At 36.5% G+C, this 15,892-nt stretch overlaps 2 protein-coding genes across 2 annotated transcripts; one reads left to right on the forward strand and one right to left on the reverse strand.

Annotated features, from left to right (window-relative positions):
• The first annotated feature begins 361 nt into the window (after positions 1-361).
• On the forward strand, positions 362-7,398 carry dlx4b (distal-less homeobox 4b). Its single transcript, XM_055176458.2, has 3 exons — positions 362-1,111; positions 2,245-2,438; positions 5,724-7,398. The coding sequence occupies exons 1-3, from the start codon at positions 793-795 to the stop codon at positions 5,961-5,963; spliced, it is 753 nt and encodes a 250-aa protein (XP_055032433.2). The 5' UTR covers positions 362-792; the 3' UTR covers positions 5,964-7,398.
• A 5,433-nt stretch (positions 7,399-12,831) lies between these two features.
• On the reverse strand, positions 12,832-15,586 carry dlx3b (distal-less homeobox 3b). The gene is made up of 3 exons (XM_055177155.2): positions 15,097-15,586; positions 14,155-14,339; positions 12,832-13,737 (listed from the first exon to the last, which is right to left on the reverse strand). Exons 1-3 carry the CDS (start codon positions 15,416-15,418, stop codon positions 13,432-13,434), a joined length of 813 nt encoding a protein of 270 aa, XP_055033130.1. The 5' UTR covers positions 15,419-15,586; the 3' UTR covers positions 12,832-13,431.
• Positions 15,587-15,892: the final 306 nt, after the last annotated feature.

Here is a 15,892-nt window from a genome sequence, read left to right on the forward strand (position 1 = left end):
CTACTATATAAAACTAGTGTAGGCTTATATATATATATATATATATATATAGGTCGGGATATGTTATAGCCTAATTTTATATGATTTAATAATCGCAATATTTGTATATTCGTTGTCCAAAACAATGACCATTTTTTCCCATTCTGCAGTTTTATGTAGGTTATATTTAACGTATCCATTAATGCTAAAATTAATTATATTAAGCCTAATGTGTGGCTCACATTGGTTTAAATGCCAATGTGGGATGTCTTCAATGTATGAAAGAAGCACTCTGAGACAACAAGCCCCTGTCTCCTTAACATTACATCATTCTGCAAAACTGCATTGCATCAAAGACTGTAGTTCATATTAAAGTAAAACTTGTTTCATGTTTATTCCGCATAAATATTTTGCAGCTCTCCTTGCCTTTACGCACATTATTTCAGTCCAGCTCGTGCCAGTGAGTTGATTTGTTTATGATGGGACCTCAGCACCACTTGATCACAAATGCTCAAAGTTAATTTAACTCTCTCTGGTGTCGCGTGACACACCAATCAGCTCGCGCGCACGTTGAGCGTGGCTCAGTGTGAGAAGCGCGCGGTACCGCGAGACGCGCTTCACTCATGATTTATCAAAGATACGCTCTTATTATTATTTATAAGAATCTTTTGGGTCATATTTGGAAATACACGTGCGTGTAGGAATTCGTGGTTGTTTTTTCTGGGATGGATCCTTTTCAAGGTGTCTCTCGTGCACAGTGAACGTTCAATGCTGTACCCGGACCCTCATCGGGCTTTATGGACTTGACTGTTAATGATGTCTATGAGTTTCATGTCTGACACTCTGAACAGTTCAGATCCTTCCAAATCAGCATTTTTAGAGTTTGGCCACGGACTTTCGACCAACCAGCAGCATTTAGCCGGATTCCCGCACAATATTTACTCGGTACATGGACTGCACTCCAGCGGGCACGATGGTCCCTACCCTCCGGCCGCGTCTCATTACAGCCGGCCGCTGGGATACGCCTACCCGGCGCCGGTGAACGCTCCCGCGCCGGGTCCTTACATGCCATACCCACAGAACAGCAACATCACCGGTACTTTGGGTCACAACATAAGGGCTGAAGAGACGAGTAAGTATCCGTATAAAAACGTCCAAAATGTTCTTTACGCTGCGTCCCCTTGAGTTTTTTATACTGTGGTTGGTGGTTTACATGGCTGTTTTGTTTATTAGGACATCTTCACCTGCGCTTGTTGTGCATATTTTAAAAGAATTAAATTCTATTAATACCATGAAATTTTTAAATAATAAATTGTTCCAATGCTTGAGTAATTTCTGACGTATACGTAAAAGATATTTACTTGAAATGTGTGTGCATTCGTAGCTTATTTAAAGGACAGTGTTTTTTAAATAAATTCCGCATTTTGTTATAAAGAGAACATATGGTCGAATTAATGTTAAAGTCCTTGGGATTTGTGGGTCACCACTCAGGGAAAATTAATCGCAAATGATAAAATTTTTTATTCCAAATGTGTTATTATCTTTATGCCAATTCGTGCATTTCAGCCTTCGCTGAATATCATAAAAGATCATACATTTAAATTTCGCTACATTTGTTGTAACAGCAAAATATAAAACGCGTCAAACATGTATAGTGTAGCCTAATATTTATTAAACATACACTTAAATATTAAATGGCGGTTGGTTGAAGGTAACCTATACTTTTAAGATCTTGATTTAATTTCGTATTACGAGACATCTTAAATTCAATTGTCATTAATATCGACCATAAAATGCTACTCATGCTACAAATGTTTGTTAGTCAATTACTTACAGTAGAGAAAATAACCTACGGGCCTAGTGTACTAGGCGTAAACGACAGCAAAATATTTCAGTCAGGTTATTCGTACTATATTTATATTGCTTATATGCTAAGCCTAAATTATATATAAATTGCATTTTGCAGAAAAACTGTCAAGAGCCATTTTCCAATGTATTACATTACAATGTAACAACCCTGCATTTAAAATGTTTTATGCTGAATTGATTTACCTATGTGCAAGTTTTAGGCTGGATCTAGGCCTGAAAATGTGATTATTTTTCAGTTAATGCTTGCAATAAGGCCTATATTTCATATCTTTAGTAGTGCTGCTATTAATCCAGCAGACAGTTACAGTGCATCATCATTTACAAACGTGTTAAATGCACATTTAGCATTTTCTATGTCATAACAATGTCGTTGTATTATCGTCTGCATGTGTGAAGACCACGAAAAGCCAACGGTCATTGAGAACGGTGAAATTCGACTTAATGGCAAAGGAAAGAAGATCCGCAAACCGCGAACCATTTACTCCAGTCTACAGCTGCAGGCGCTGCACCAGCGTTTCCAGCAGACCCAGTACCTCGCGCTACCCGAGCGCGCAGATCTAGCGGCCAAACTGGGACTGACGCAGACGCAGGTACATGTTTAAACTTTCTTGTAACATTATTAATCATCTATAATTTTTTCCTGGATGATTAGTATTTGGTCTTGTCGTTAGGATGACATGAGCCTATAAATGACACGGAAGGCCTGCGTGTAACATGATGAGATGTGAATTATTGGTAAGCCTGCTGAGCTGTTTGCAACGTAACATGACGTCATCTTTATAACATTTGTCTGTTGATAGTTTTCATGTGACGTCACGCGCTTAGGGGTACGCCCCACTGGCGGGTTAGACAGCGTTGTCTGCCGTTGACCGCGGGTTAAAAAGTGAGTGATTTCTTTAGTTTAGACTAAATACTGAATACGCTATTTGTTGTGCAATAAAATGCACTTACCGACGAGGAGACAAGCCTGGGCTATGCTTCTACACAATGCAGTCAGAGTCAGAGACGAAAACCTATAAAGGAGGAATTTGTGAATTGTGCCATAAATGTATGTTCCTCAGTTCCCAGTTAAGGGGAAACAATGGCAGCCATCAATATACACTCATAGTTGCCACTTCTTCAAAGGTAACCTCGTAAAAACTGGATAGTATTAACCATTGTATTTCAGCCATTGCGTAATTTTCTTACCCAAATTGTTGTCTTGTACAAAAGCAACCAATACAGGGATTAGTTGCAATAACTGCTGATGTTAGCTAAATAGTTGTAATGTGAAAATACAAAAGTTATGTTTGCAAATCCTTTTGCACATTTATTTGATAATTTGTTGGACAAAGACATTAGTATTAAACTTGTGAACTGTATTGTTTTTCATTAATATGCACTATAATACAAAGCAGTACTATTATAATATTGATATAATTCTGGCTGCAGTATAAGACTTTCGAGGAATGTTCCACGAAATAGCAATCATCGCCAAAGTGGAGGTCTGACAGGAATCTAGCGTTTTTAGTGACTATAAAATACTTAATATGAAATATGTGTATATATCGCAAGTGCCCAAGGCGTGTAGTGACGCAGACGCAGGTACATGTTTACAATTTCTTTTAACATAAGTAATCATATATTTCTTTCTGGATGATCAGTAACTTAACACAAACTTATCTTAAGTGTGTATTATCTTAATTTTTCTTCTAATTGAGAGGTGAGTTAAATATTCGTGGCTTGAAACAGACGAAAAATTGATCGGTTTGTGCTGCCTCTCTGAAGAGCCCCCTTCTTGCCCTCCAACACCCTAGCCCCTAATGGGTCACGTGACTGAAAACTATCAATGGGGCTATATCGTCGATGACCTCAGGGAAAAAATCTGTATATAAAGTTATTAAAAAGGCGTTGTGTTGCATACAGCGACTTCAAAAGGTATTTAGACGCTTATTTTTTTAACTATGAATGTCATTATATAACAAAATATCATTATGTAACAAATATCATTTTATAATATAATATTCAAACAAGTGTCTAATATAAGAGATAAGAAATAAGCACAATTTTTTCGACTTTTTAAAACACTGTCAAACAGTGGAAAATGTGTGGTGAATTTTATCATTGGTTACTCTGCTAGGACACACGGACAGCTGCATCTATAATGACATTAAGTTTCATGGTTAAAAGTAAAATGAACATAGTAAAACAGTAAAGTCAGTCCTGAAAAAAGTCTATCATTTATCTAAATGTTTAAAAATTGCTAGCCCATCTAATTCAGTGACATAAAGGTATTTTAAGGTTAATTATGTTTTGGAGCCACATATATAAACTCATATCTACATGCTACCTTAATATGTAAATACACATATAAATCATTCAGGTCAGACTATACATTAGCATGTATGTACTTCATTTATGTAAACACATGTAAGCTTATTATGTTCTTTGTCAAAGTGAGGATTCAGCTTGATCCATTTCTTTTATTCTCAGTTAGCTCACTACAGTTTTTGTGTTTACGGCATTTAGTGTGAATTTTTTTCCCAATATTTCCCCAGTGATTAAATTATGATTTAAATTTTCTTCCTTCATTTAGCTGCATGTTTATTATTACATATTAATACTAACAGAATTGGGTCGTTCTGGGCCAGGGAAAATATGTTAAAGTGCATAAGATTTCTTGCCTCCCACATATGCTTTCCAATTCTTTCTTTCTTACTATTTTCTTTGGCAAGACTAATTTAATAATATTTTTAATTAATTAATGTTATTGAAATATGTCTATTTTTATACACTCACTTAAACACACACACACACACACACACACACACACACACACACACACACACACACACACACACACACACACTTGCAAGAACATAATTCTATCTCTTTTAATGCACTCTGTCTCTCTTACACTTGCCACCCGGGATGTGACAGGTTGCTTTTCAGTCTGAGTTTAGTCTGGTTTTCCAGTCTGATTACACTTCGGCTTCATCAAAGTGTTCAAATAATCTGCTTAGGAATGCCACGCCTCACACATACTGTACCTCACTGAGACAGTGCTCACACCCATTACCTACATTTAAAGCTATTATTTCTGAATTAAATGTAATTGATACTGAATTGGTGACATTCAGATGATAGCATCCAGTTCAGATCATAGCATCCATAAACACACACAACTTAATTCCAAATCATTCCCATGAAATCCATTATACCACCCTTCGAAATAAAAATGAAAATTGTTATTTGATCTGTTGATATGCCAAACTAATAACAAAATAGACAAGCTATAGCATAGATTTTGATAGTGTAAGGTTATGAAAACTATGTGAGGTTAAGAAGGGAATTGGTGACTGCTTTTGTTTACGTTTTGTTTTGTCAGCCGAATTCTTCTGAACAAGTAATTTTACATTGCATTCTCAAAGATGTTGATTCCAAATCAAGTGCACATGTTGTGTACATTCTGTGGGCAAACCACTCATGTACTCTTAAGCAGACGTACTTGCATTAAAATAACATGATCTACACAAGTGAGTTACTATTATGAATGTCACTACTGTTGATTAACGACATCGTTTTCTTATTAAAGTTATTTTTGCAATATTTCATGCAAACGAGTTCGCTGACATTGCAGTCATGTCAGCTGAATTGTTTTATGGTTTAATTCTTGCAGTCAGAGACGCGACGTTTTTATTAAAACGACGTGCGTAAACGCAGTGCGGCTCTGCATGTCACATTAGAACATTCCCCAAACTTTATAACGAATAAGGAAATCAAATCACATCTTAATAATAGACAACTTTCATGACTAATGAATCTAGCCTCCAGATTTTGTTTTTATTGTACCCGTTAAGGCTTAATTTTAATGCGCATATTTCTGCTCTTTTCAGGTTAAAATATGGTTTCAAAACAAGCGCTCGAAATATAAGAAGATAATGAAGCATGGGTCAAGCGGACCTGAAGGGGAGCTGCTTCAAACTTCTTCGTCCGCCTCTCCTTGTTCTCCGGGTCTTTCGCAGCTTTGGGAGATCTCCATGGTCAACAGGGTCCCACCCGTACATCCCAGCAGCTATATGAACACTGGACACTGGTACCACCAGGACCCTGTGCCCAGATCTCAGATGATGTGATCAAAATCGGGGAAAGAAAGGCAGAGACTCCACTCGGTTTTGACACGTGTTAAAGTGTATATACACTTACATGGAAGGTGTTTGTCTTACAGTGTTGTGTTGTATTGCTTTGTGTGTCTGAAAGGATTGTGTTTACGCTCTATGCAATCAGGTGACTTCGTTATACACTGCAATAGCAATAGCTTTTTAACGTTTCCAAAGATCTTAATATTTGCTTTAAATAAAGGATAACGATAAATGTCTTCCAATGTTTTGGCGTTATTTAAAATAACAGGTCACTGAACACCAGAACAAAATGAATTAATTATCATTTTAATTTAAACACTTATAAGTTATAATATTATGTTTTGTAGGCCTACTTACACCAAAACGGATGGCGAATGTTAAAATGTTGAAAATGGTAGATATCGGAGCTTGTTGTCACACTTTTACAGTAAACTGGTAAAAAAAACTTGACCATTTCTATTGCTATTGCCCAAGAAAAAGCTACACTTCATTATTTTTAAAGGAATTTATTTAGTTGTGACAACTACCGGCTTTTATCTTTAAATGACCTTTGATTGAATTTAGATATGTGGCTATTGAAACAAAGAAAGAGTTATACATATTTTCACAAAAATGTATAAAAAAAACCTTTATAACTTTATTAAAAATATATATGTATTAATTATTTATTTTTGAGAAATACATATCAGTAAGTAATTTAGAATGTTAAAATGCAGATGACAATATGAAATTTACGCTGCAGACCTCGATTCTCGGTTAAAAACCTTTATTTTCACCCTTGACTGTGTTTTATTTTTATTTATTCTGCTCACTTGTTTGTCCAGCAGCTGTTAAACAAATATTTTTACATTAAAATTATGCACTTTACGATCAAAATGAAGCGAACTGAGATCAGGTGCATTTTGATTAAATTAATTGTTTACACCTACATATAAATATTTCATTTAAAAATGATTTCGTTGTCTATTTGGAGGTTAGGTTTTTTACATTTGAGCGTGTGTCAAAATTAGCTGTTTATTGGGCTCTTTAAAAAAAATGATTTCCTTTAAAATATCTTGCCACCTGAAACAGCTGCATGTGCTGCACTCTTTTTAATTTATTGCAAATGCTTATAAAGAGAATGGGTTGAATATGTAAAAAAATCTGCGGTTTTGAATGAAAGTTATTAATGTGAATGTTTCTAGGATCACTAGATTAATGTAGTTTTCTCTAGGTTTGCTTTAAATAATTTTAACCACAAAACAACAGGACCTTTCTGCACGCATGGACAAATTTTAATTAACGTTTGTAATATGTTACAACTTTAGTGAAAATAATAGATGAAAGTGAAAATGCAGTTTTTGAAATTTCGCGGACACTGGTTACAGGAAAGATTTGTTTGTGGTCAAAAGCACAAGATCCAAGACTTCGTTTTGTTAATTATAGCATAAACGTTTCGCCTGATTTATTTATTTATTTAAGAAGAATAAGACTATAGCGATCTCGGTGACTTTAAATGCAGGGGTTGATTAATTAAAGTCGTGACGTCATCATGATAAATTATCATATAATTCAATCAAACTCATGAATATCAGTGTTAGAAATCTAATTTAAACATTTCTTTTTTCAGAGTGGAAACACTAGCAAAAAGTTTGTATGTATTTAACCCATTCGTCGAAGAGTATTTTAATACATTTTCAAATAAAAAATCGAAAGAAAATGTTTTCTTACATTTATTAAATATATGTTTAGGTTTTATTTAAACCTTCTACAAACCACATCGATTAAAAGGAAGCTGTGTGAGCAAAACGCAATCAAAGCGTATCGTGGTATAAATGAAAAGCTTCAGCTATGGTCCAATGCCACCTGGAGGAAAGAAGAGTCCACTTGACCTGACTTTGACCCAACTCACTCAACACAGTCTTGTCTAAACACAAGTATTACAAAGCATCTCTGTCATTGTAAGCTTTTCCGCGAGTCAACGCGATTCAGTTTGATGTGAACCAGTTCTGTTTTCATTCATTCCCATCCAGCATCAGAAAGATTCAATTATTAAGAGAATCCTTCTTATTTGGGCAGTAAAGTGGACCCGAACATGAAGAATAATATGAAAATTAAAGTAATCTCTGCCACATGCAGTCATTACACAAATAGTTGATCTTATAAACAAGCAGCAATGAAAATAAATCTTCTAAGTCTTTTATTGCATTAATGTCCTTTAATAATGCACATTTATGAGCTTCTGCAAGATGTGTTGGAGATTTGTTGCAATTGTTCTATAGTCCCACAATCATATATTTTCCTATTCATATATATATATATATATATATATATATATATATATATATATAATATGCTTATCCACACACAACACTAAACACACTAGCTGAAACCATTAACGTGAAGTCACTTACCTACTGAAGTCTCCACTAAAGTCACTAAAGAAACCATATGTTTCAGCACACTTTTGAAAAGTGCCATCCGTCTCTCTTTAGCTTATGTTCCAAAAAGACGGTTTCATTTTAACACCCAAGTGTACTTCCTTATATACTCCATGTCCCTGAGTTTGATTTGTTGAGTTTGTGTTGCTCTGTTCAGAAGACAGTCATGGGAAGAGAAGACAAGTGTTTTGGATGAAGTCGTGAGACCTCACAAGGGAAATTATGGGCAATTTTACATCTTAAGATTAGAATAATGGGTGCTCAACTTGGACAAGCAGAGAAAGGGCCTTTCAAATGGGGCAATTACATGAGATGCTGGTTTGGGAGAACACTAAAAAGTAATGGGAGTTTATGGGAATGAGATGATGGAACATCAGCTGTAGATAGCCATTGATAAAAAATATTTAATACATCTAAAGAACTGATCACTCCATCGACCATTGACTGTGAAGTGCAAGCGTTTGCCTTCAGCAACAGGATGGATTCTGAGGCCAAAAAAAGACTGTCAATATGAAGGACAAAGAGCTCTTATCGGGATGAAACTGGTTCCCAAAAACTTGCGGAGCTTCAGGGTGAGCGAAAGTTCATCGGTTCACAGCTGTCAAGAATGCCTCTCTCATTTGATCTTATTTACATTTCCAGCAGAACGAAACTGATGAGTGACGTCTGCTCATGGGCAGTGCGCTCTGCCCCACGGGCTTTGAGCGAGGGTCCGGCAGCTGCCCCCCATCTTTGCATGGCAACATGTGCATGTCCCCGCTGCTCCTGACCTCCTGCTCAACCCTCATTTGCCACCCCAGAGGCCTGCAGTTTTTTGGGATATCATTTCTCATCAAACGCTACAAGATTGGCCCTGCCTAACTTTATTTAGGGTGTCGCCATGCATCGTATCTTAGTATCGTATTCAAGTTCAACAGTTCATGCTTGGTTGGGTCGCTCAGGGTTTTGCATGAACAGGGCTGTGTGCCTCTTTCCAACGTGACCTTGTTAGGCCACACACCCAGCTTTGGCCTTGCTGGTGTACCAGCTTCTTTGAGTGAGCGATGCGTCCCAAGACGACGCGGCCTAGATCATACCCTATAATTGAAGGCCACACACCATGAACAAGCCAAACAGAAAACAAATATCTTGCATATGGCTTAACTACAACTGCAAATATTATATCAAACAGATAGCAGGCGTTGTGGGTCTTATGGACCCTATGGCATAACTACATTAGATGAAAGCAGTAAACACATTAGAGGGGATAAAATGTCTTATGATTTAAGCGTTGACCAGTAGGCTACATATGATGAGATGATCAAGTTTTAAGGAGAGCTAAGTGGCCTGACAGGTTTGAGGTGTGAATGTGACTCTTTCTTCTCTTCTGGAGGTGGGAGAGTAATTCAATACAACAGCAAGGCGGTTATTATAAGATCTTCATGACTAATTCCATAACTATGAGATGCCCAGAAATGACTCACAGTTGACCAACCAACCATCTACAACTCCTCTGTCTATCACGCCATAAATGTGACTTTCTGTCACGCAGGCCGATCACAGATTTTATAGGACACCATCAACACATGCGTCATATCTGGATTTATGATGCATCTACGATGTCTAACAATATTGCTAACAAATGGAAATATTTTGAGAATTGATTTGACAAAAGCTTGTCAAATACATAACGACATAACTTGTTTTTGTTAAAAATTAGGAATTTCTTAAGCTTTTTGGTTTCTTCCAATATTTTGTTCCAGTGAAACATGTTTTCCATAAGGCCCCATGTGATTGGCCACAAATTACCTGTTTATATAGCCTATTCATATTCCACAGAGAATGATGGATACCTTGATATTAAATTCCTCATTATGATGAATAATTGAAATGCTCAACAACTAAAACGAAAGGATTGTTTAGATTATGCATCAATTACAAACTTAAGCTAAAAGTTTGAATTAATAGCCTAATATTAAACATTGGCCCAAACATTTAAAGGAAATCCAAGCCTGAAAATATTCAGTTTTGTCCAGTTTTCCTAAAAGTTTTAACATGTACATTTCTCTAGTCACATTCTGTATGGGGTCTGAACGATGACGTGAAACCTCAGCATTAGCGGTTAGTCCTATGATTTCAGCAGGAAACCAGATTATTTATGGTCTCTGTGGTTCAAATTATGGTTTTGCGCCCATTCCACTTAAAACCAGAGGGCTTGATACACAACTTTACAAACTGCTCGAGTTAAGCCTGTCTGTTTTTTACACTGATGATACAATAAGCCTTTCAGACCTTCTTGTTTAAATTGTGAATTGGCAGTTTTGGTTAATAATTTTTAACTTGTCATAGCACACGGCGTTCCAGACCATCAGACAACACCTAACAATTACAATTCGCAGAAAGTCTGAGATGCGAAGTGTCCATTTGTAATTATATTTAATTAACATTAGTCATTAAAAACACAACATGCTAAAATTTAACAAATTGACTCACATTAAAAGTTCAATAATACGACGCGTTAATGACCCACTACCAGGAAATTCATCTTTCTCATGACAGAGACAATCAACATCGGAATTTATCCCAATATTAGAATAATAATAATAAATTGAATTGAATTGACAGACATGTCAGGGCCTCTGTTTCCAAACTTTAACATCTTTAAAAAAATGCTACATTAACAACATCATATAATGCCCCACAAATTGTAACATGTACATTAAAAAAAATTATAAATGTTTTATACATTTTTATTCATATTCTTAACGTACAAGAGTTTGCTGGTGTACTCCCTTTTCCCGATAACAATAAGCTTGTGGCTGTAGCATTTTAACGAGCGTAAGTTTTAATACCTTGTTTAAATCGCTGGCTATTGCATAACTTTAAAGAGACTTACGAGATTATAAACAAAAAAAATCTTAAATATTGAGTTATATTATAATTTATAATTCAAACTTTTATAATTAAATATTATTTTGCATTTCATTTGTGTAAAATATACTTGCCCACAATCACTGCTTCTTTAAAAAGTTCAGCCATATTATTATTTTAATTATTTTTCGATTGCAATAATTTCTTTAAATATTTTAAAACGAACTTTATTAAATGTAATATTTGTTGTCCTGCAGAATGATCGAATCTTGTCTTCTTACAGTGCCCTTATTGCATCTATGATATCCAAAACACAATCATATGACGATTTACTACTTGAATTACGATGCAATTGGGACCCAGTGATTCTAAGGTGTTTTTTACGATCATTTTTTACAAAATACTTTGGCTTGCGTTGCTTTTGGGAAAGAGGCACTGCAATGTTTATAGTTTTAATGCTGGTAATGTTTTGTAATTTATCAGTTTTATCCTGTGATACGTTTTGGTCCGTTATTATAAAGCACGTGGACTATTTTAATCAACGTAATGTTTTAATTCTAATGTTCCGTTAGATTTTTGGCAGTAAAGCCTGTGTTCTTCAGCCCCATGGTAGATGATATAATTTTTTCACACCTAATTTCTGCATGATGTTTTGGCAACGACTAGACTGTTTCGCGCCAATTTCCTTGAATAAACATCAACACATGTTTTCAGTAGAAGCTAAAGGAAATAAATTCTTCCAGAAAACATCTGATGCTGCTAAACTCCAGACCACCACCAATACCGACAGAGCCGCATACTACCTGAGACTGCCTGAACGGTGCATGTTGTAAAATAAAGAAGAAAATCAATGACACGTGTATGGACGCTTTTACAACGCTAAAAATGTATGTTTGTGCATATGATAAAATACATAAATCAAATTCATCAACCCAAACATTACATGCATAAAAGATTGTCGGTAAAACACAATGTTACTGAATTTAATTGATATATGTGGATAGCCTAATAATGCATTTTGAATGCAAATCTGTTGAGCATTTCATATGATAAACCTGTTAATTAAAGCATGTTTATCATAAGGAAAAAGAAACAAAAACAGCATGTGGCAGTGAACAGGTTAAATGACGCTTTGAAGTACCGTAAGGCTGATTTGCATAGGCTATACTTGTTAACCTTTTGGGTTTTTTCTAGGCCTACATCTAAAGCTTTTGTTTGCTGTGTCTATGCTTGTATAGTGCCCGACTCTCCCTAAAGCTCCAGGCTGCATTTCAGTAGTCAGTTCTCCTCCTTCGCTGCAGTCTATCTTGTTATCTGCCAAAAGAATACTAATAAAATCCAGTGACTCCAACATGTCTGCTCGCCTGTCGCCTCCTGCAGCCCTGTTTGCACGCAGCCCTACCAACATCACAACATCACATCTGTCTGATTTAACCCTTTCCTGTGATACGAACCTGCAAGGCACTGCAACTGCACTGCATACATAACTGAAAGCACGAAAACATTCTCACTTTTTATGTAAATACTGTTTTCTAAGCATACATGGGACTTTCTCTGTGTATCAGAGAATCGTTAGCGCATAAATCAAACACATGGTGAAACAACTTTTAATTCGCATTTTTTTATTTGACAGAATAACAATAACTACTTACATGAATATAAAAGGATTCTAGCACCACCGTGCAGTCTTTATCTTTCAAAAGAACACGAATTTAGTGGTTCTGTTTTATTTAAACACATATTTACAGCTTTCAACATTTTGTACAAGTCTATATAACTTAGCCTATATCCTGAGTCTGTGACGCGCGCCACACCAGCAGCCCACCTTTGTAGCACGACGCGTGGGCTGCAGCTAAACATTTGGGCTTCACTCGCTCTTTAATAAAAACATTTTAATATTCGCCTTTCAATGAAGAAGCAAACATGAATAATAAAGGAAATAAAATAATTTAAAAGCACGCAAACTTCCTTGACATTGTCAAACCTACGCGTATCTGAAATAGGTCTGAGTAGCCGGGACACACTGAAACATTTAACACAACTTATCGACAGATACGCGCTCAACATGCGTTAAAGAGTCAATAAAGTTGCAACACAAGTGTGCTGTCTCGCTCCAGGTACTGCCAGAGTCTCTCTCAGCGTATTTCTGCGGCGTCTGTATTGTCTTTTTGCCACTCTTCCATCAGTGTCTGTTAATACACGGCCCCCACGCTCTGTGGTGGTCCCGGGTGGTGCACTGGATGCTGTAAATGTGACCCCTGCGGATACCAGTGATTACTGTAATCTTCCATGTATGGGGGTGTAGAACTGAGGGGTGGCTGGGGGATCTGGCCCCGGTTGACCTGGCTCGAGTGCGCGCTATTGTCCCAAACAGCCGGTGATGGAGGAGAGTTGCAGGCCATGGAGTCGCTGGCGTTCGGACTGTGCTCCAGGGGAACCTCGCCATTTTTGTAAAGTTTCTTGAACTTGGATCTCCGGTTCTGGAACCAGATTTTGACCTGTCGGGCCACAAAACAACGTGCATGTTAGATATAGCAAATATAAACAGCAGAAATATTTGGCATTAATTGTTCTACTCCTGCCTGACAATTTCTTAATATTAATTTGTAATATTAATGTTATGTTAATTAAATAAAATAATAACACGTTTATTATGCTACAAACTTTTACTATTGAGTAGTCTATATCCTAACTAAAAACACTGCAAACTAAAAAATATTTACTTAATCATAATGATAAAACACAAGCAATAAAATAACACAAATACAAATCTAAAGTGTAGCACTCGAGTGCTACATTTTAGATTTGTATATATATCTATAGCAATACACGTTCAGGTTGATATAGCAGGCGGTTACTACTTCAACCACTTAATAGAATTCCTGGTTATTATTTTATATGTAAATTAGTTTTACCTGTGTCTGTGTGAGGCCGAGTTGTGCGGCGAGTTCTGCGCGCTCCGGGAGCGCCAGGTATTGTGCCTTCTGGAAGCGGCGCTGCAGCGCGGCGAGCTGATAACTTGAGTAAATGGTTCGCGGCTTGCGAATCTTTTTCGGTTTTCCATTTACCATCCGAACCTCCGTCTCTGGTTCTTCTTTGACTGGAAAGAATAACATAACAGATCACGTTAAGTCAAAATATTTTAAAACATCTAAAACATATACGGTGCTGTTTATAAAAATTCATGCTTTTTATTTTGGAAAAAGTTATGAGAGAAACATTTTCTTTACAAAATATAATGCATTTTATTTAAGTGATCAAATGTAAAATTAAATTACAACGGAGCAATAGGCCTACTTTAAATCACAAATGTAGGCCCATGTCAGTTCGAGCAAGCGCAAAGAAAGAGATATTGAAACCAAAAGATTTACAGTTTATTAATAAAGCTATAAAGTTGGTCTAAATGATTGCATCATGTCATTTTGGAGGTTTATTTGAGTAATAGTCTAGTTATTAATAGTCTTACAGTCGCAATTAAAATGGCATAATCGTTTTACAGCAACCGCAAGGCTATGTTGTGCCTGTGCTTCGTATATTTTTTCCACTCTGTGTCGAACTTATTTATGACTTATTGGTTATTACACAGTAACATTTCTTGAAAACGATAATATAAATAAATAGAACAATTATCGTGTTGTTGTTGTATTTTAACTATTATTCTTTTCAGTCTCATGTTAAAGCGCAAACAAGCATATTTTTATTTATTTATTTTCAATCTATTTTTTCTATCTATTTTATCTATAAGTCTTTCAACAGATCGCATAACACAATAACTATCACGTTATGAATGCAACAACTCTCAGTACAGAAATAAAGAAAAGTAAACTATGTTGTTAGTTAATAATGAAATATCTTACCTGCAGTTTGGGGTGGCGTCTGCAGGTCTCTGGTGTAATGTCCGTATTGTCTGTAAGTATTGCCGTAAGGGTACTCTGTCTTGGTGGGGTAAGGTCCTGCTGAGCTCCCCATCCCAGACAGATTAAACTGGTGATATGAATTCATCTGCTGGGGGTACGGAGGACTCTGATAATATTCGTGATGACTGCTGTAATAACCCATATCTGTAGCCGTGGACTCTGGAAGAGTCGGAGAGTCTTTAGAAGTCGGGTGGCAGCTCATAGAGCCCGAAAGATCGGTTGAAATACCGGATATCTTCCTGTCATAAGTCGGTCCACTCATCGTGGGGTCGTGTCCCTTTCAGAAGAAAAAAACAGACGATCGTCCACTGCTATTTCCAGGGCAGAATTGAAAAAATCATGCACACGGAGTTCAGGGTGAAAATCCACCAAGGGCTGTCTTCTCTAACTTCCTCGACTGAAGAACTGAAGGCAATGGTAGAGATCAGTATGGGAAAGCTTAAATTATAGGGCTGGACGCGGAGCTCCTATTGGCTCGTCTCTCTCCAGCCCTGAGGCTCTTGTGTGAGAAGATCTCCGCCTTGCGACTCTACGTGCCGAAACTTTAGCATTTTAGGATTTTTAAAGTTGTAATGATATTGAAGACGTGAAGGTTACCTATCAGCACAGTTACTACTGGCACATGTACATGACATAATCCCTGTTCTTCTTATTGCATTTGCAAAAACGAAACAAACAAAAACACCCATACAATGGCAATTCTTATTTTTCCATATAAGGTGAAGACGCCTACAAC

The sequence above is a fragment of the Misgurnus anguillicaudatus genome, chromosome 4, assembly GCF_027580225.2.
Source record: "Misgurnus anguillicaudatus chromosome 4, ASM2758022v2, whole genome shotgun sequence".
NCBI lineage: Eukaryota > Metazoa > Chordata > Actinopteri > Cypriniformes > Cobitidae > Misgurnus > Misgurnus anguillicaudatus.